The sequence below is a fragment of the Urocitellus parryii genome, chromosome 3 (genome assembly GCF_045843805.1).
Source record: "Urocitellus parryii isolate mUroPar1 chromosome 3, mUroPar1.hap1, whole genome shotgun sequence".
NCBI classification, from domain to species: domain Eukaryota; kingdom Metazoa; phylum Chordata; class Mammalia; order Rodentia; family Sciuridae; genus Urocitellus; species Urocitellus parryii.
Window position 1 is genome coordinate 194,914,940 of NC_135533.1, and position 20,717 is coordinate 194,935,656.

At 46.7% G+C, this 20,717-nt stretch overlaps 1 protein-coding gene across 3 annotated transcripts in view; it reads right to left on the reverse strand.

Moving 5' to 3' along the window:
• Scn10a (sodium voltage-gated channel alpha subunit 10) overlaps positions 1 to 20,717 on the reverse strand; it is a 91,642-nt gene that overhangs the window by 9,554 nt on the left and 61,371 nt on the right. The window contains exons 16-25 of one of the 3 annotated variants that reach the window (XM_026401589.2): positions 19,344 to 19,793; positions 17,847 to 17,984; positions 16,023 to 16,146; positions 14,726 to 14,880; positions 11,592 to 11,765; positions 7,539 to 7,661; positions 5,956 to 6,240; positions 4,639 to 4,692; positions 3,443 to 3,580; positions 1,427 to 1,531 (exon numbers count right to left, since the gene is read on the reverse strand). In XM_026401589.2, coding sequence (XP_026257374.2) covers positions 1,427 to 1,531; positions 3,443 to 3,580; positions 4,639 to 4,692; positions 5,956 to 6,240; positions 7,539 to 7,661; positions 11,592 to 11,765; positions 14,726 to 14,880; positions 16,023 to 16,146; positions 17,847 to 17,984; positions 19,344 to 19,793 — 1,746 coding nt within the window. Of the gene's footprint in view, positions 1 to 1,426; positions 1,532 to 3,438; positions 3,581 to 4,638; positions 4,693 to 5,955; positions 6,241 to 7,538; positions 7,662 to 11,591; positions 11,766 to 14,725; positions 14,881 to 16,022; positions 16,147 to 17,846; positions 17,988 to 19,343; positions 19,794 to 20,717 lie in introns of all 3 variants that reach the window. The other 2 variants (XM_026401587.2, XM_026401588.2) reach the window with 2 other exon arrangements.

Genomic DNA, 20,717 nt, shown 5'->3' on the forward strand with positions numbered 1-20,717 from the left:
TGAATCTCCTACCGCGCCCTATTACAATATTTCTTAGCAGAATCTAAATAGTAATAATTTTATGACCACTATTTCCAAATAAAGTGTGTCAAAAGTCATAACTTGCCAGGCGTGGTGGTGCGAGCTGTAATCCCTGCAGTTTGGGAGGCTGAGGCAGAAGGATTGAAAGTTCAAAGCCAACCTCAGCAACTTAGTGAGGCCCTAAGCAACTCAGTGAGACACTGTCTCTAATAAGATATAAAAAGGGCTGGGGATGTGGCTCAGTGGTTAAGTGCCTTTAGGTTCAGTCTCCAGTATAAAAAAAAAATTCATAACTTTTTAAAAAAAATCTTGTAAATGTTTTTGAGACTTTGTGTTCACCAAATTTGGAGGCACTCATGTAAGTACCATTACTTGATTTAGAAATCCTAATGCCTTGGCCAACAAAATGAATGTCTTTTAACTTCCCAGTTCCTTTAGGGAAAGACCTGTTTCTTTATTGAAGGTCCTTTGGCTTTGCCCTTGCGTGGGGAAAGGGTTAATAATGAGATTGTGTCGTAGGAAGTACCTGTAGTTTTCTTCATAAATGCTGTATCTAAGCCACAGAAAGGTTACACAAAAGGACAAGAGCCAATTCCATTCACTGCAGTGGATGGCTCAGAAATTCTTTGAAGAGGTTTATCTGTAATTCCTGAAGTATCAACATCTTCATTCCCAAACCTGTTCATCCACTCCCAACAGGGCTGCCATCCTGGGGCCACCCAGAGTTTTGCTATTTCCATCTTCCGGAGAGGACTGAGAAGAATTTAGGTGATACCATGTATAGTTTGGGTGCCGCTTGTATGTAACAGAGGAATAAAAGGACACGTCTTTTGAGGTCTTTAGGAAAAAAGGAATCAAAGTAGAGTCTGGTTCTAATTTTTCACCAATCTTTAAATTTCAGAATGGGATATTTTTTTTTTAGTTCCTGTTGGGCCACTAGACTATGACCATGTCTGTATCCTGGGGGGTGGATTTTGGCTATTTCCTCTCCAGTTTACCTATAGGCATGAGGTGGAATGTAAGATGAGTCTGGAGATCCATTACAATCTAGATCATGATGTATAACCACCCAGATGTTTCAACTCTGGAGTCTAATCATCCTTGTTATCATTCAGCCTAATCTGTTTCCAAACCTGTGCTTGAATCCTAAAATTGCTGGGGAACTCAGTGCTTCCGCGAACAGGTCTGTTTGTAGCCTCTTTAGGAGTTATTTTCACTCCCAAAGAACAGAGTTTCTTCTTCTAAACTTGTCATTCTTGGGGCCTAGGTACCCTCATCACCCTCATCACCCTCATCTCTAAACACAGTCCAGATCTCCTCTACAGACAGTACTGTTCAGGCCTCTCCCAGCCCAGGCACAGCAGTACTCATAAACACACCACGAGAGGGAAGCTGTGTGGCTCACCAGGGGCCGTGGGATGGGCTTCTGGGGCTTCTTGGAGCCCAACTTCTTCATGGCATTGTAGTATTTCTTCTGTTCCTCTGTCATGAAGATGTCCTGGCCCCCTAAGTGAAGGAGGGAGACATACTATTGTTATTAAAGTAACAGGATCCCTCTAGGAAACCAAAGTCAGAGCATTCTATATGAGAACCTTCTCCACTTCACGGTAGAAAGACAGGCCCAGCCTAGAATCAAGGAGAGTCTTGTCTGGACGCCACAACCAAAGACAGAGTGGTAGGACGGAGCTCATCTTAGACTTCCTGCCTGGGTTTCTGAAGCCAAGCTTGTTTCTGTTCTCCAGAAACACAGAGATGCTGCGTGGACAGGGGGTGGGGAGAGCTTGGGAACAGGACCCAAGAAGAATTAAAATGCTGGTTTAATTCTGAGCCTTCATTTCGTTTCAGTCAAACTCAGAGGACTTCTAGAGTCAGTCTCTGCTGGGGGCAAGAATTTCTAAGTGCTTCTGGAGCAAAGATTGAGGACACAGGGCCTCAAGCCCTTTCTTGAGAGGAGTGGCTGAGGATAGTTCATACCTTGTCCTTGGGTTCCTGGTCTTTAAGGGACCTTGAATGGTTTTTTCCAGAGCCTCCGGAGTAGCACTGCCCCTGCTGTTAGAGTGTCACATATGGTATTGATTGACTCTGTCTCCCTCCGTGAAGACTGAGTGTTAATTTTCTTTAGGGATCCTCTGGACCACCGTCATTCAATTCCTCACCTTTCAATTCCTATTATAATCTGAAAGCCCACAGCATGCCTGTGTAAATGAGTCTGCAAATGCTGAGAAATTGGGCTGATATCTATGGGATAGGAGAGGAAATATCAAAAGGCTTCTTGGGAAGAACATCTTGGTGAGGCCGGGACAGGGGCTGGGGCAGTGAGTAGGTGAGCACTGGGTGGGGTCAGACTGAGACTTCTGGGCAAGGAGTCTGTGGTTGAAGTTCTTATCCCAATCTGATCATTGGCTTATCTCACTCTATCACATAACATGGCTAGTTCTGTTCTCTGGACCTCAGTTTCCTAGGACCCTGAGCGAGGATTTTCTGTAGGTGGGATGCCTGCCCCAGTGGATATACATTCTAAATTATAATAGTAACACTTAGTATCTAGTGCCCACTGGTTGTTCAGTTCTTAACTAGATGCTCTTTGTATATGGTTTTATTTTCTTCTCATCACACTCCTGATAAATATTATTAACTCCATTAAATAGGTAAGAAAACTGAGACCCAGGGAGGTATATGATATTTCCAATATCACCTATTCAGCTGGTGACTGAATCAGGAACACATATCTGGGCATATGTAATGCCAAAGGCTATTCTGTGCTATGTGACTCAACCATGTGACCTCTTTTCTCTTTGGATCTCAGTTTATACAAATCTAAAATGGTGCCACATCTAACTCAGGGGTATGGAGTGTCCTTAACGAAAGGATAGCATGAAAGCATTTTATGCCTTCAATACTCTTATATTTTACTATATTATAAATGCAACAGTTTCCTATTAATCTGAGTCAAGATCCTTCCTCCCCATCCCAAGGATGATTGGAATTCTGCCCAAATCTGGGTCTTGGCCCTTCCCAAGTTTTCCTGACTTAGTCCTCTGTGAGTCAGAGCCCCCAACAGAGCAGCAAATATTGGATCCTATTCCTTCCCTGTAGATGTTTCCCAAGGTGTCACCTGTGACAGTCTCAGCACACTTGGTTCCAGCTGGGAAGACTGAGGTCATTTTGAGAAGGAGAATGGGGACCTAGGGAGGGGCATTTTTGACATGGGGTGCATTCCTTGTAGCAGCAGCAGCCCCAGGCACTAGATAGGGGTGAGGCCCACAACCAGGGGGCAAAGGTCAACTTGATGTTAAGTGCCAAAATTAGGTTCTGGGTTAGGCATAGAGGCCTATGAGTAGCGTTGACTTCCGCCATGAGGTCAGGTCAGGCCAGGGGGCAGCAAGTATAAGATTCCCAGAAACAATGGAGCTCCACATATCTTTTTTTTCTGTTGATTGAAGTTGTCAATTATGACCCCAACAAAGAGATTCAGTGTGAAGAAGCCACCAAAAATGATGAAGATGACGAAGTACAAGTACATGTACACGTTGTCCTCCCACTTGGGCTGACTGTCGACCTGTGACCAGACAAGAGGGAATAGGAGAAAGAGGTTGGGTGTCTTAGCTTAGGTTGACCCTAAAAGTCAACCCTGGGACAAGAACCTGAGAGCAGGTAATTTTCCCAGGAAGCAGGACTGAGGGAATTGGGGAGAATAAGCAGAAAGTGAAGAAAAGTTAATGAAGCAGGTGTTGTTAGGCAGACCATCATTGTGGGTAACTGATGCTCAATCCTGTTGGGGCCCCCTGAAGACTGTGTAGAACATACCTCAGAATGGAACCACCAAAGGACAGGGAAGATGGAATATTTATTTATGACTCCCCAAGCTTATCAGTGAGGGTTGTGCCTAGGGATGTTAAATCCCCCGTCCTTGGGGGACAGGCTGCTGAGCACAGAACATGGGTCAGGGCATCACTGGGTCTGTATCTCCCAGGGCTGTACCTTTGGTATGCCTGGCATACCAAAGGTACTTGGTTATCATTTGTTGACTATTATGGATAAATGGTGGAATGAGTGAACTCGTGGGTAAATACATGACAAATGTATAAGCAATTGTATCAAAACTTGAGTGAAAAGGGGACTGAAACACTGAAGAAAGTCTTGAGACAGAGAATCAGAAAGGCAGAATGCAAGCGAACTCGGAAGTGGGCTGAGGGAACACGGGTCAGGGCATCACTGAGTCTGTCCACTAGCATCTCCCCCACCTCCCAATGCACTTGAGATTCTGTCTTATTCCTTCAATGTCCCTTTTTTCTAGCCATTGCCCTGGTTCCTATTCCTGTCTAGGAGTGGCCTCCCATATACCATCCTTCAGAGATTACCTGGTGCTCTCCTGGTGAGTACAAGAAGAGTATGAGAGACCTGGGAGTGTACATGGGAGGGGAATGGGCTTGGTGGGCTTAAACACAACCCAGAAGGCCAGCTGGACACTACTGCAGGGAGGGACAGTGTGAGGCTGATGGATGACCACACCTCTTCTGACACCAATGCCATTTTTGTTTCATTTCAAATACAGACCGACATGGACACGATGCTCAGAGGGGAAGGCTGTAGATACAATGAATTGATGAGACTCACCTCTCGGGAATCAACAGCCGCATACATGATGTCCATCCAGCCTTTAAAAGTTGCCTGGAAACAAGGAGCAGAGGCCACTCAGTGCCTGCCAATCTATCTGCACTGGACCCCCCTGCCAGGACATGGTGGCCCAGTGAAAGAGCAGGATGCTTAGGAGGCTTGAGGAAGAAAGGGTTTGGGCAGAAAGTGAGAAAGGAAAGAGTCCTTTGGGTGACTTGACCAATCTTATAAGATGATTTAAAGTAATCCACATGTGGCTATTTCAGAATAGAGTGGCATCAAAGACATGGAACCTTCTAGAGTTTGGCATAATTGGCTATCTGGATGCTGTAGTGCCATCTGCTAAGACTGCACTGTGCTCTGGATCAGGCTACCTGTCTTGGGGCTGCCATTTTCTCAATCACTTTCCCACCAATGCACATGACATAAGAATGGGATATAGCCACCTCTGGAATATCAGGAAGTTGGGAGTAGAAGACCTCCACATTTTTGTCTCCAGTTTTATTGTTCTTGAGATCTTGAAATTTGGCCTGCCTTTTAACATATGCTGGTCATGAAAGACATCTCAGGTCTTGCACTCCTAGGCCTTTCATAGCGTTAGATGGACTATTCCTATTCATGCATTTGTCTGTTTTTCTCATATAGCCTTGGTGCCTGAAACCAGTTCTGACTGTATCTCTCAGGGCTGTATCTTTGGTATGCCTGGCATACCAAAGCTACTTGGTTATCATTTGTTGACTATTATGAATAAATGGTGGAATGGGTGAACTCGTGGGTAAATACATGACAAATGTATAAGCAATTGTATCAAAACTTGAGTGAAAAGGGGACTGAATAAATAAGTGGATGAAAGCGAGGGATGAAGGAATAAATAGAAAGAAAGCATGAATGTGTTTGACTGTCATTATGACAATATCATATATCATAGTAAGAAACTTAATTAGACATGATTTATTACCATCTAGGAGACAATATAAAGTAGAAGACTGAGCACGTGGCTATACAATGGTCATTTTGTATAGGTAGTGTGTTCTAAGTAATCCCTTGACATAACCCCATGGGGGTCCCTTCCCTTTATTCTATGCTCTTAACCTAGACTTGTCTAACTGCACCACTGTAAGATGGCACTCATTGGTAATGTCTTCTAGCTTAACGGGTATCATTTGTGTAGTCTATAGGAATGAAGAATGACCTCAGCCCACACTTAGTGATATCCCTAGCAATATCTCTATATAGCATCTTCTGGAAGATTCCAGACTTTCCTCACTTGTTGGGCATCCAAAGAAAGAGAAATGGTTGATCTCATAGTTGACTCACCACCTGAAGAAGTGCGAGGTAACCCATTGCAACATTGTCAAAGTTGACTTTCACGTTGACCCAGAAAAAGTTGTCACTGTTGTTTTGATTCCGACAATCAGAAACATTATTCACAATTGACCAATGCACAAGAGAAAAGTCTTTGTTGGTATTGTTGATGCACCTCCAAAACTTCCCTGCGAAGAGGTTCACGCCCATGATGCTGAAGATGAGCCAGAAGATGAGGCAGACGAGGAGGACATTCATGATGGATGGGATGGCGCCCACCAAGGCATCGACCACCACCTGGTGGGAAATAGAAAAGGACCTGGGACACTGCAAATGCCCCTCCCTACTGGGTCCCATTTCCTTCTATACTCATTCAAGCTACTTCATGAGCCACTGGCCTTTGGAAACAGCAAGAGATGTGTGTTAATTAGTGCAATAATTCACACTCAGAAGATTAAGAGACATTGGGCAGCTGAAGATGGATTTAGATCTTGTTCCCCTAACCTCACTGGGGGAAGGTTTCAGTATCTTTCCTTAGGACTGAGAATATGGATCATTTTATAAGCATAAGCATACTCACTTAGAGGTACAAGTATATCTGTTGTATTCATACATGCAGGCTTTTCAAACCTTACTTTATTATCCTCAATTTCTGCATTTTAGAGAATTCGTACAAACATCAGTGAAACTAAATCTATATTCACCAACTCACTCATTTGAAAATCAGAAAACAAGAGACTGGGTACAAGCTGGGCACAGTGGTGCATGCCTGTCACCCCAATGGCTCGGGAGGCCGAGGTAGGAGGATTGTGAGTTCAAAGCCAGTCTCAGCAAAAACAAGGCCCTAAGCAACTCAGTGAGACCCTGTCTCTAAATAAAATACAAAATAGGGCTGGTGATGTGGCTCAGTGGTCAAGTGTCTCTGAGTTCAATCCCTGGTACAAAAAAAAAAAAAAAGGAATCTGGGTACAAATTAAAATAAAATTCTATTTCAATCTGTAGTTCCTAGTATTTGTAAAGATATAAATTACTTTTAAAAATCCAAGTTAATTTTTGAGCCAATGGTGGAGAAAGGGCAAGGTGGAGGCTGATAATAATAGATAGGGGAAGGGTGGATGGAAGGGAGTAATTCACAGGACGTGGAGACTGTGTTAGGTTGGAGAGAAGGTGCGTTCCAGTGCGTGGCGGCTGAGCGGCTGAATCGAAGAGGTCACTCTATTTAATTGGACCACCAGAGAAAAGACTCATTCGTCAGGGAAAGGTGGAGAGCTTGGGATGTTCTGGAGATGTTGTCAATAAGAACAAGAGGCAGAGTTGGGAGACTGAGATAATAGATGCTGTGGAGCCTTGAGACAAGATCACTGCACAATGGGAGTGAATCCTGGTGGGTGTGATATCTATGAATGAGAAGGAAAGAGGTTCTCACACAGGGTTTTGGGGAGGACCTGGAAAGTTGGGACATGCAGTATCACCAAAGTGGGAGCAGGAAGGGAAGATGCAGAACTGACCTTTGGAGGTGGGGGTCAGTGGTATGAAGGCATGGGTAAGGGTTACCAAGTAAAAGTTTATAAGAGAAGTTCTGAGATAGGTCTTACCCGCATGCCTTCGAAACGCGACAGAGCCCGCAGTGGTCGCAGGGCACGGAGAGTCCGAAGGGCTTTGATGGATTCCATATCAGAATATTCCAGGATCTTCGCTATGAGGCTCGTCAGTGAGATCTGAGTGCAGGCAGAGAGCAAAAGCATCACACTAGGGTTCCAAGAGGGCAACCTGGTGGAAGAAGACAGGAAATCTCTGCCCAGCCTCCCATTTCCTGCTCTGTCTAAGCCACTGTCCTGGCTCCGACCTTATTCTGTATAGCAGTGAGAGGTAGAGAAAGAGCCCAGTCCCTCCTCATTTAGAGAAAATTTTACTCCTTACTTACTTGGACCTGTGAATAACAAAAACACATTCTCCCACATTGCTACACAGGTGGTCAAACTTTCTCTCCTTTCTAGTGTCAGGTAGACCCCCAAACCTTGACATTTGGATTGACTTTCAGGGATTTGGAGAGATGATGCCCCTTCATGGTGGCAATGCTTATAGTTTATTTTGAGGGATATAAAATGAGTCTTAATTGTATTTGCTCAGAAAAAATGCACTGGAAAGAGTCCTGTTCTGGGTGGGATGCAGATCCCTCTTTTCCTTTTCTTTTCTTTAGTGGTGGTGTGGGTCTTGAACCCAGGGCCTTGTACATGCTAGGCAAGCACTTTACCGACCGAGCTATATCCCCAGCCCACCTCAAGGTCCCTCTTGATCCCCAATTTTTTGTGACCTGCTAGTCCAGGATACTTTTGCCCTTTGTAAAATGAGGACGACAGACTAAAAGAATCCTACAGTACTTACAGCTCTGCAGTTCTCAACAAGAACGAATGGCAGGGGGTCTAGCTTCAATAGATGTCTGGGATGTAATGACTGAGTTGTGAACCCCTGTTGGTCTGTCAGCTATAAGGTTTTTTTTTTTTTTAATGATAACCCAAGGACTTCAAAGGACACAAACTGACATGGAAAAAATGGTTACCCCTTCTAGGAATTTTGAAGGTGCTAGGGAGATACTCTGTGTACAGGCTCAAGCCTGCAGGGGGCTGTGACCTAATCCTGTGCTTATTCTGGTAGCCAGGTAGGGTTGTACACAATAATTCTAGAAAGCAAAGGGTTGACGCTTGGGTTCTTGAGCCTTAAATAATACCCATTCTATGAATAGGTGGCTCATTTCACTAGGACAAAGAACTGGAATGGAAAGGGGCCTCTTGTTTCATTACAGAAACATCCAGACACTACCAGGTAGCACCCAGCTGCCTGGCTGGTTGAGAGAGATGGGAGGTTTGGGGCCAGTTCCATGTTAGCCCTAGTGAGTCTTTTGCTCATCTTTCTGGGAAGCCTGGATCCTGTTGAACATTTACAGCTGGGGCACACAGGGGCTGCTACCTCTCCTGCAAATCCCACCCACTCATCCCAGCTCTCTTCCCACTGCTCAGGCCACCAGCCTCCCAACTGGTCTCTAAGCCCCAGTATTTTGTCCATCTCATTCATACTCTATTGCCAATCTGATTATGATCACATCTCTCCTATAGGCTCGACCTTTATTGGTCCTTTATCACCCTTAGGGAAAGTTTCTGTCTCCTTAGCCTATGTTACATGACTACAACCTACTCTTCTAGTCATATTTCACCGATATATCCTACCCAAATCAAATTGTTCCCCCAACCACCCTTGTGTCTGTGCCTTTGTTCAAAAGCATCCTTTAGCTAGGATGGGCCTTGTCCAGTAACTCTGCACCTCTCTGCTCCTGCTCATGTGCATGCCTCATATATAATGCCATCTCCTGTATGAAACCTTCACAGCCGCCCCACCTCCCGAGTGAAAGAAAGTTCATGTTCCTGTATCCTGAAGACACTAACTGTCCCCAACAGTGTCCACCACATCCCCATCTTAATACACTAATTTCCTTATGTGTGTCTTAATCTGTTGAAAGACTAAAGCGTAAACTCCTGGAGGTGGGGAGTATTTATCTCTTGCTTTTATTCCTCTATGAGCACTTTGTATAACAATCTTGTATTTGGTAGATTTGAATAAACACTTGATAAATAGATGAAAAGGTCGAATTGTGTTGGGATGGATGAAAGGAATAAAAGAAGAGAGGAAGAACATCTGAGTGGAAAGCCGAAAGGCAATTGGATAGAAAGATGGATTCAAGATTACAAAGACAGATTTGGTAGTCAGTCAATGGAAGGATGATTTGGTAGTCAATGGAAGGATGGAAGATAGAAATCAAAGGAGAAAGGAAAAAGTATGGAAGCAGGGAAGAGTAGAAGAATGGATGGCTGAAGAATGGATGTAAAATGACTGATGGATGAGTGGAAAGAGGCAGAGTTAGAGAGAATGGATGAATGGGAGAAATCAGTAGATGATATGAAGGTTGATTGCATGGATAGTATAAAGGAGATAAATGGACATGAGTGGATGAATATGGATGGATAGAAGGAAGGAAGGGGAAGAGATGAATGAACAGTGAAACACAGGAAGGACAGTTGGATGGGTTGAAGAATAGAAAGGTGGAAGAATGGGTGGAAGAATGAAAGGATGCTTGGGTGAAAGATGCATGAATAGGTGAATAGAAAGCTAGATGACTGGATATTTGGATAGAAGGGCGAATCAAAAGAGAGAAAGATATAAGGGTTGAGGATCGATGGATGAATGGATAGAAGAAAAGAAGAATGGGAATGGATGCTAGAAGGAAAAGACTGGTGGAGAAGGACACATGGAGGAAATAAAGACAAATGAATGTTTTGGAGGAGGGAATAAAAAAGGGTGAATATTTGATAGATGAAAGGAGGAATGTAAGGGAGGAAGGGCAGATGGTTAGAAGAAAGTTCTGTAGGAAGATGGATGGAATTAGGGGGTGACCATTTAAGGTGATTAGGAATGAAACTAGTGAGATCTACATAGGTAAGAGTTACTACACCCCTGAAAGGGTGGGATCAGAATAAACATTTTCCTTTCATGTATGAATAACTATTTTATATGCACAAATTAGCACCCATGACTCAGATTTTTAGACCTCGCAGCTAGTCCCTGTGGTGCAGGAGCCAGATGATGCTAGCACATTGGCATCAGGAAAGAAGAGAGAAGAGAGTCGTATGCGCTGGCCTGCTGTGGAGGACCTGCCAACATGGGAGGCTGGACAGAATGTTCTGTACTGAACTCCATCCAGTTTTAGGAGGCAAGCACCACATACAGACACATTTCCTGACACCTCCAATGTGTAGACCTTGATGCTGGTGTCTGCTGGTTGGGGGAGGCTGAGATAAACAGCACTATGCCTCACCCTGCTTACAGGAACCCTCAGCTATGTGGCAAAGCCAAGAGTGGAGAGAGGGTAGGGGGAAGGAGGGAGGGAGGGAGAGAGATAGGGAAAAATGTATTGGTTAAGATACAGGAGAGGTGACTCCAAGGAACCACAAGTCTAATGTATGTGTGGGAAGCACATGGTAAATTCCCTAATGCAGAGGTTAGTGGTCACAGGTTACTGGGAATCTGAACACATGAGCTCTGGATCATCACCTCTCCAAAGGGATCCTCTTTCCTTTCCAATGGGAGGAGCCAATGGGATCAACTCAGTGGTTTCCAATCATAGTGGCCCTTTGGAAATGCCCAGAAGATTTTAAATAATACTGATACCTGGACCCCACCCCAAATTAGAAAGATCAGAATCTCTGGAGTAGTAGTGTATGGCTACTGTATTTTTAAGAGTTCCCCAGGTGATTCAAAAGTAGCTAGGGATGGAGACCATGGAGCTAGCAGGCAGGCAGATTCTCTGTGCTCCCTAGGGTCCAGAGCCCTGGCAGTGGATGCAGGGTCTTAAGACCCTGGATAGCCCCTGAGTCATCTTGCTTTGGATATAAAAATGCAGTAGTCTTTCTGGTTGGAGGTCTAAGAACTGAGGGGCTCACTGGAGGGTCACCTTTGTGTTGGAGCTTACCACTCACAGGTATTCTCGGACTCTATTGGGTATTTAAAGATTTTCTTTGGGATTCCTCTGCCCTAGCTGTCGTCATTAGTCAGAGGTGAGAACCCCAAGCCCCACGTGTTCCCACTGAGCCACTCACATTCACAATGAGGAAGTCCAGCCAGCACCAGGCGTTGGTGAAGTACTTCTTGAAGCCATAGGCCACCCACTTGAGCAGCATCTCAAACACAAAGATAAAGGTGAACACCCTGTCAGAGTATTCCAGCAAAGCCTTCACCTTGGGCTTCTGGTCCAGGTAATAATCTTCAAAGGCCTGGAGGGAAAGGAAGAGAGGGACAGACTGCACAGGAGCCCAGGCAGACAGGAAAGGACCCTGCCAGCCCTGCTCACAGTCCCTGGGAGCAGTATCATTTTCTTGCCTCTGTTCCTGGGAGGGGAGGTGGATTCTGGAGGAGGCATTGTGAGATATAAACCAAGACTTCCTCAGCCAACAGGGACATGAAGCCCTGCTGATGCTTTGCAGGGTTGTTGAATGCAAGTGAGAAAGGAAACCTTCTCGAATAAGATTTTGGAAGCGAACCAAAGGGATGCTAACAGTAACTTGGTTTAAAAATAAAAGCATCAAAGGATGTTCGCAGGCAGTTCACACACAAAAAAAATGAGAGTAAGAAATGCCAACAAACTTCTGGAAAAAAAAAAGCGTTTTATCTCACTGGTAATCAAGGAAATGGAAATTAAAAGAAGATGCCATATTGTTCTTTTATCAGACTGGTGGAGATCAAAAAGAATGGAGGGGAGACCCCAGCACTGGTGTGTGACTGGTGGGAAGGAAAACAAAAATAGTTTTGGGGAAGCCAAATTGGAAACATGACTCCAAGGTTTTAGAAACCAAGTAATTCTTCCTTCAAGGACTTGTCCTAAGGGCACAAATGCCATTAGGACCCTCTTTATGAGCCAGCACCCCACTCACCAGCACTGGGAGTGACTTTGTTGGGCCCACCTTGGGGACTACTTTGCGGATTAGATATCTCTTCTCTACCCAGGGCAGCCAATGAGGATTGACATGTAGGTTTATCAGGTCATCCCCTTTGTTTCAAGGGCAGGGCTTCCTGTGGGAAATTCATGGCTGAATTTCAATTTCTCTTGGCTTCTTTCTTTGCTCATTTACTCCCCTCATGGACTTTATCTGAGAGTACCCCAATAAACTGCCAGCACAGGAAAATTGCTTGGGGTTCTGAATCTAGGACCCAACCTGACAGGCAATCATTGATATCTCCAAGGCGGTGCATATGGCTACGTGATGCTTATTAGAAGTAAACACAGGGGTTGGTTGAATAAATATGGCACATTTCTCTAATAGAATATGTTGTAGTCGTTAAGTGAGATAGTATGAGAACAATTCCTAAGAAAATTTCCTGGGAAATCACAGACTCACAGATGTGATTTTAATTTTATAATATGTATTATGTATTCTGTGCATAAGAGAGATGGGAAGGAGATATACCAAAATGTTTTCAAAGTAAGCTTCACTTTGAGTGATAGGAACATGGGTAATTTTTTCCTTTTGACTTTTGCTATAATTTCCAACTTGGTTTCTCTCTCTGTCTCTCTCTTTTTTTTTTGCATTTTACTTTGTCAGATGAAAACTCATGTTATATTTTAAAAAGTACTCCAAGTAAAAGCATAAAGACTAAATTTGGTGCAAGCCTGTTTGGCCCCATGGGGAAGGAGATGGGGAGTGAAGGGAAGCTGCTGGGGTGGGGTGGGCTGGGGCAGAGCAGCTGTTGCAGGATCTGAGTCCCTGCTGGAAATGGGGAGGGTGACAGCTGGGGTATGAGGAAGAGCAAGGGAGAATGGAAAAAAATGGAGAGAAATCAGCATTATCATTTTATCCAGGAGATCAGAAGGGAGAGAAGGGAAGGTGTGGAGAAAGCCCTGTCTCACCTCCTCCAGCTCCTGCAATGTGGCCTCAGCATGCTTGCAGCCCAAGTGGACAGTTGGCATCCTGTCCCATCAAGATGGCAATTTCAGAAACTGCCACCTTCTGCAATTGCCATGACAGCAGGCCAGTCCTCTTACCGAGACTCTCCCCCCTTGGCTTTGTGCCATCCCTGCTGGGTCCTCTTCCACCTCTTAGGGTGGAGCCTCGTCCCTGCGGCTGCTCTATCTCAACGTTGAAGCCACACTGAGCAGCTCAGATGCCCTACATGGGAAGTCTGGCATTGAAGTCCAGTGCTCAGATATTCAGTAGATTATTTTCAGGGCATCAATGATAGAGGAAGAACAAGACAAGTGAAAATGCTTCGAGCTGTGGAATCAAGAGAGTGGGTCTCTAGTCCCAGATCTTGAACTAGTTATCTGGGTCTCCATGCAGTTTCCTTCATGTCTTTGGGCTTCAACTTCCTCACCTATAAAATATGTACAATTGGGGATGACCAGTCCCTTCTGGTGTTTTTATCATCTATCTTGTTCTGTTGAGATGAGCACTAGAGATTGAACCCTGAGAGAGAAAGGATCCTCCTTCTTGTCTGACAAAGCCTGGCATTCAGTCCAGGGCTTCAGGAGTGTCTTGAACTCTGAGCTTTTATCCCTGAGGCCTTGCGGGTCAGTATGCAATGGTTCATGGATGATAGTATCAGCCTCATTTGAGAGCGTGTTGTAAATACAGGCTCTCAGGCCCTGCCACCAATCTTCCAAAGCAGAACCTGCATTCTAGCTAGCTTCCCGGGTGATTCAGTTTTGAGAAGCACTGCCATAGCAATTTCCTGTTTTGAGGGATGAATAGTAGCATTTGCAAGTGGTTTGATAAGATAAGAAGGATGGTCTCTGTAGGCCTTCAGGGAAAGCCAATATATTTGGGGAGGTCAGAGGGAGGGAAATCAGGGATATGGGACTCAGTTGAGGGCAAAATTAGGTTTTGTTACTGCCAAGTTGGGTGAGCTTGGAAAAGTCCCCCAAACCTTTGTTTCTCCATCCATAAAGTGTGTGTGTGTGTGTGTGTGTGTGTGTGTGTATGTGGTAGGGAGCATGCGCTCACTGTTTACAATGTAATTTTGTAGCAGCCAGGCTGAGCAGGCCATGTTGTGGACCATCTAGAACCTTCCATCCCCTGCTGTTGAGAGGAACATTGACCTGCAACTCTCCTTCTCCTGCTTCAGGCTGAGAACTTTAAGGCCAGGATTGAGAGGAGCCCACTGATGCAGCTCCAGGGCTGTTAGATTGCAAGGATCCCATATGGAGAGCTTAGGGGCAAGGACCCCTACTTCCCCTTACCAGAGACCCACTGCTAAGCAGGATCATGAAGATGATGAAGCTCTCAAACCAGCTGTGCTCCACGATGCGGTAGCAGGTCTTACGCAGCTGCCAGCCCATGTCCCACGGGAACTTGGTGGCATCCACTTTGCAGCAGGGACAGTGTCGCATGCAGCCTGTGGAGAGAGGTGCCTCATAGTGAGTGATATTCCACTGGGATCACTTCTGCTCCAGCTCTGTAGAGAAACCACTCTTCTGGGAAACCCACTCAATGCACCTTTGGAAAAGAATCCTCTTCCGGAATAAGAGAGAAGGGGTCCCTTCCAGGTGGTCCTTCAATTCAGCCCTTTAGGTGATTCTCTCGAATTTTGTGGTCTAGCCCACTCTGATGTCCTCCTCAACCATCTTCCTTCTTATAGATGATACCAGTGGTCCCTATCTTTATGCTCAATCATCCCTGATGAACCAATGAGCATGGATCTGGTGGTGTCTGATGGACTATGCTCCGAGCCCACACTAAACTAAGTGGCCACTGCCTGGCTAGGTTGTGACCTATCCTAGCCCAGGGTCAAGTGGTACAAGAAACTCAATGAACATGATTTTTGTCCTAGCCCTCAACTTCTACTTCTTTAAAGTTATTGAGGCCACAATAACTGTCATAGTGTGAACTATTTGTTTATTCATTCATTGCACAAATATTGAGAATGTCATATGACTCTGTTTTAAACATGAGGGAAAAGATGAATAAGTGACAGGCTGTGCCTTTAAGGGCCCTCAACCCCTCAGCTTGTGGGGTCTCACTCTCCCTACAGCCATCCAGGGATGCGGTTCTGGTGATGGTGTGTGAAAGTGGAAATTTACGGATTTGCCAGAGGTTGGCAGGGACTTAAAAATCCCCAGTATGAAAAATGAAGTGATACAAAAGACGGAGGGAAACAGATATGTTGTGGCCATCCTCTGGGTCTTTTATGTCCCCAATCAAGAGTTAAGGTAGTAACGGTTCTGGTAGTATCCACCTATTCTCTTTTCAATCTCAAGAAGGCTGGCTTATAACTCAGGGAGGTGTTCTCAAGGGAGAAGAGAGAGACTCAGCTCCTGTCCTGTGTCCATCTGATGTGGCATGAGGGGCAGTGAGTCATGTCATTTGTATCTGACACTGAAGCCCTTGAGCCTGGGATGAGGCTGTGGGGGGCCCAGTTTCTGTGGCCCCTGTGGACCCCAAGCCAAGGCCCTGGACGCAGAGGTGCCTAGTGAATATGCACCTGGGTTCTGGCCTTAATGAACGGCAGCATGAGGAGGCCCTGAGCTGTCCCTTTACCTTCTGTGAAGCAGTCCTCTGGTTCTTCCAGGTCATCTGCCAGCTCAGGGATCTTCTTCAGCATCTCCTCGGGGTCTGGGCAGTCCACCGTGCTGCCCTCTGAGGAGCTTGTATCGTCCACTTCCTGCAGGGAAGAGGGCCAGGGTCGTGAGCTCAGTTCTCTGAGGGACCCACACGCAGTGTGGCCCCCACAGGGCCAACTGGCCGAGATCCCCAGAGGTGCAGGGCGAGCCCCTCAGGGCCCAGGTCCTGCCGCCCTGGGCCTGACCGGCATCCTGCCTGCATTTGGTGCCTCAGCAGCTGAGGCCCGGAACTCTGCTGCTCCCTGTGGAGCCCCCAGGCTTAGCTCAGCGAAGCTGTAAACTTCCAGGCCCTGATGGAGTGCTGGCGATGGCCCGAGACACCATAATTACACCCATAAAGACTCTCAGCTTTCACTGGGCTTGAATATTTAATCGGGGAGCAAGGCTGAGGGGCCTGCTGCCCTCCTGGCAGCTCTGGCCCTATAATGTCTCCCATGAATTCAATTAGGAGCTGAAGCTGCTCTCCTATGAGTAAACCTGATAGCTTGGCTAATGGACCCAAATGGTGGGGTGGGTCCCCATCTGTCGCCTGTCAGGCCCCTCCCTGCCTGGCCAGGGTCCTAGACAAGAAAACAAAAACAAAACAAAACAAAACAAAATAAAACCAACACTCAGAGGTTGTGTACTGAAAACATCAAAGAGGGAAAACTCACAGAGTCCTTGGAATGCTTAGAAGGGAATGTGACAGCCAGGTGTAGAATGTGACAATCTTCCCCACTGGGGGTCCATCTGGCTTGTGTTCACCCACTGCCCCCAAATCCCATCTCAGCCCTCTCTCTTATCTTACCTGCTAGGGTCAGCCTTGCCCAAGGCATGCAGCCAGCAGCTGACAGGCCTCGTGCTGGAGGGCTTGATAACTTTGGGGTGATTTATGTCTGGCTTATCTTTGCCTAGCCCGGTGCCTGTCACACAGTCCACACTCAGGGGCTAGGTGTCACGTTAAATTCTCTAATTCGTTAACCCGGGTAGTGAAGATGCTAAACCTTGAGAGGCACCTCTTTCCCGGTGGATTGTTTTCTTCCAAGATTTGTAAGCCACATTGCAAAGTTTATTTTTAGCTCCTAGAGGACATTCCTAAACCTGAGTCTTCTTCCCCGCTCGCTCCGTCCCTGTAAGGCTGTCACTTCACCACTCACCGGCAGATAGCCTCTCTCCAGCACCGATCTGCTTTTGGCTAGGAGAAAAAAAATAATGTGGACAAAAGAAAGTGGGGGAGCCTCGCAGGGGAGAAAGACTTCCCCATCCACGAGCACCTCTAACTTTTATCTGCTGCCTCTGAAAGGTATTTGATTCTCTTTGTGCAATGTCTTTTGTTTCCCTTTCTCTTAGCTGTCATTTTCTGGGCACTTACTCCATTTCAGGCAGGAGCTAAACACTTGACAAGCAGCGTCTCATTTAAGCCTCAAAATAATCCTGCCAAGGAGGCATCACCCACTTCCCAATGAAGAAACAGGCTCAGAGAGGTTGAAGAGTGGCCCTAAACCCCCAGCTAGTGGGGGTCTCACTCTTTTCTCACTCTCCCTTCAGCCTCCAGGGGTGAGGTTCTGGTGATGGCGTGTGAAAGCTGAAATTTACGGATTTGCCAGAGGTTGGCAAGGGACTTAAAAAATTCCCAGTATGAAAAATAGAGTCACAAGGTGGAGTGTGGTCTGGAATACCCTCCCCCAGCCCCATCTTCCACTGGTCCACCCGTCAGTACAGAGCTGGCTATCTGGACTCTCCAGGAAGCTCACATACCTACCTCTGCAGGAACCTGAGGAGCAGCTGTGTCTTTCCACTGCTCACCCACATATGGAGTTAGGTCCTCAGAGGAGATACCAGAGCCTGGGCTCCTAGGTGCCAGGTGGTCCTCATACCTCCCGACTTGCTGCAGCTGCTCCTGCTAGTGAGAAAGAGTCCCAACTGGGTACTTGAGTCAGGTTCAGCTGAACACTTCCAAATTTGAAAAGATCTTGCACACCACAGGCTGACAGAACTAAGGACTTCGTACATGCAACTGACACACATCCATCCATATGTATGTACATTTGTGTGAAATGAGCTCAGACGCTATAGCCAGATAGATCTGCATTTCACGCCTAGTTCCATTGCTTAGAAGCTGTGTGAGGGTAGGCAAATTATTTAACCTCTCTCATCTTCTTTTTTCTCCCTTTGCAAAATTGAAAGGCAGGATCTACATCATTCCATTATTTTGACAACTAAATATGTTAATGCTTACAGAATACTCTGTAGGAAGTGCTTGGCTCGACAGATGTCAGCCATGACCATTAGTGCTTGTGCAGAAGTCAGACGGCTGGTGGACTTGGCCAAGTGGACCCCTCCAAAGAACCCCAACGTAACTGAACATGCCTCTTGGTGGCAGACAGAGTTCACGTCCTTTACTCTGGGGATGGTGACGCCCTGCCCCTCGGCTGTCACCCAGACAAAGGCATGTAAAAAATGGCAGCTGATAACAGCAGCTGCTGGAGCGCCAAAGAAGTGACAGCTGTAGGGTAAGAAGGCTATGGGAGAGCTGCAGACTCAAAGCACAGCTGTCTGAGGCCACTTAGTGTCCTGGCCAGCAGCCCTCTATGTCCCTAGGGCCCCCACAGGGATCCTGGCCCTCCCACACTGTGCCAGAGGACGTGTCCCGAGTCAGTGAGAAGAGGTTAATAGGGTTGATGCAGCAGCTTGAGGTAGTAAAGCACTGTGCAAAAAAAGTATAGACTCTCAAAGGTTTAAATGTGCCTTCAATTTTTTGATGCTGAAAGGAGTGTCATTTCCCGATGACATCACTTGTCAGGAAAATCTCCTCAAATGAGTCACCTAATAATCAGGACTTCTTAGGGTGCTGGTGAAGCTTAGATGAGCCTGCTCTTGGAAAACATCCTGTTATTGGAGGAATATCATTAGTGTCTCATGTACAAAGTCTGAGCCAGGCAGAGTGAAGTGGCAGCCGTGTGACAGAAAATGCCCAAGCACCTCAGAGTAGCCTGGGATTCATCTGTGGCCCTGCCCGGACATTCGGACCCTTTCCTCCAGGCCCTGCTGATGGGTCACCTCCTCTGGAGAACTTGGCGTGGTTTTAGCTTCTGTATGTCAAGGTCTCCTATGCCTGACTCGCCAGGGGCTCCCTCAAGGCTGGGCCAGCCCTGATGCTGGAAAGCCTAGGTACCTTCATTTCCCGTCTGTCCTTTGTCACTCTTACCCCGAGGCCCCTCCCTACCTTGTGAGGATGTCTCCCAGGGAGCACTCTTACCTGTACTTTGGGGAGCACTTCCTGGCAGGAGCTCTGAGCATCCTGTTCACCATCATCCTCCAAGTCATCGAGATCAGATTCACCCTCAGCAATGGGCACAGAGACCCACACGTTAGGATTGGTGATGAAGTCACCGTGGTCCTCCCTGGGGTCTCTGAGAGCTGGCAGCCCTCCAGGGCTCCTCATAGAAGTAGCATCGGCAACAATGTGGTTCTCGGCTTTGGAGATAGAGATGGAGGGTTTCATCCACAGCGGGGGCTCTGTCTTGGGCCAGCGGGGCAGGCAGGGCCTGCTGAAGAAGCCGTGAAGTGCCTGCTTGGTGCGACGGCCAAAAGCCTGGATCCGTGCCAGGGCCACCTGCAGGTTGTTCACTTCCCCGTCATCCTCTGGGGCAGTGAGGTTGTCGGCACTGAAAGAGTTCAGCAGCAGGGCGATGAACAGGTTGAGCACCTGGAGAAAAGGAATGGAAGGGAAGACGGCTCCATCAAGCCACCTGATGGGCAGCAGGATGGTAGGACCACCACAGCTTGACCTCTCTCTCCTTATGTACCCCAGGATGCCTTGTTTCTTGGGAGAATGAGCTGCTGAGGGGATGTCCCAGGGTAACCTGACACAGGAGGACAAAGCTTGGAAGGACATTCTCCACCACAGTGGAGGATCACCCTGCTGAGCAAAGGGACACTTAGAGACAATACAGAGAAGCAGGCAGGGGCTTGCCCTTGGTCACCCACATCTGTTGAAGCCCTGCTTTCTGTTCCCCACTCTGGAATCTCAGGCACATCTTGTTGTTTCTGACTTTATGTTCTTCTGTGAGCAGGGAGTTGGAGCTCCCTAATTTTCAGAGTAGATGTGAAGATAGGAGAGATGTCAAAGTGCTCAGAGAGACAAACTTTCTGCATGAGGGGTAGGTGTTCTCATAGCTCTGCAAGGATGGTGAGTGAGCTGAGCCTGGGAGAAAGGAGTTTCAGGCTGGCCCAATTCAGCGATGCAGGCAGAAAACATCTCTGGCTCGGGGACCAGGCTGGGAAAGATTTGGGGGGTCTGGATATGTTCTTTCATCTCTTTGTTGAGCTTTCTCCTGTCTGTAAAGCCTTACACAAAAGGAATCCAAAATGGCGGACTTCCATGGCAATAGGAACATGGCTCTTGGAAGACCATGTCCTCCCTTGCTCAGTCCTCCCCCCACAAAAAACCTAGGGCTAGTCAGTTGCTCACAACTAGAGTGGGTGGTGCCAACTGAGGGCAAGGAGCCAGGCTGGGATGGAGAAGGGGTGTTGTTACTAATTGGCAGGAAGGCCTGCAAGAGGGATTCCCCCAAAACCTGGGAATAGATTTGAAAAACTATGATCTGCTAGACATGGTCCAATTTTTACT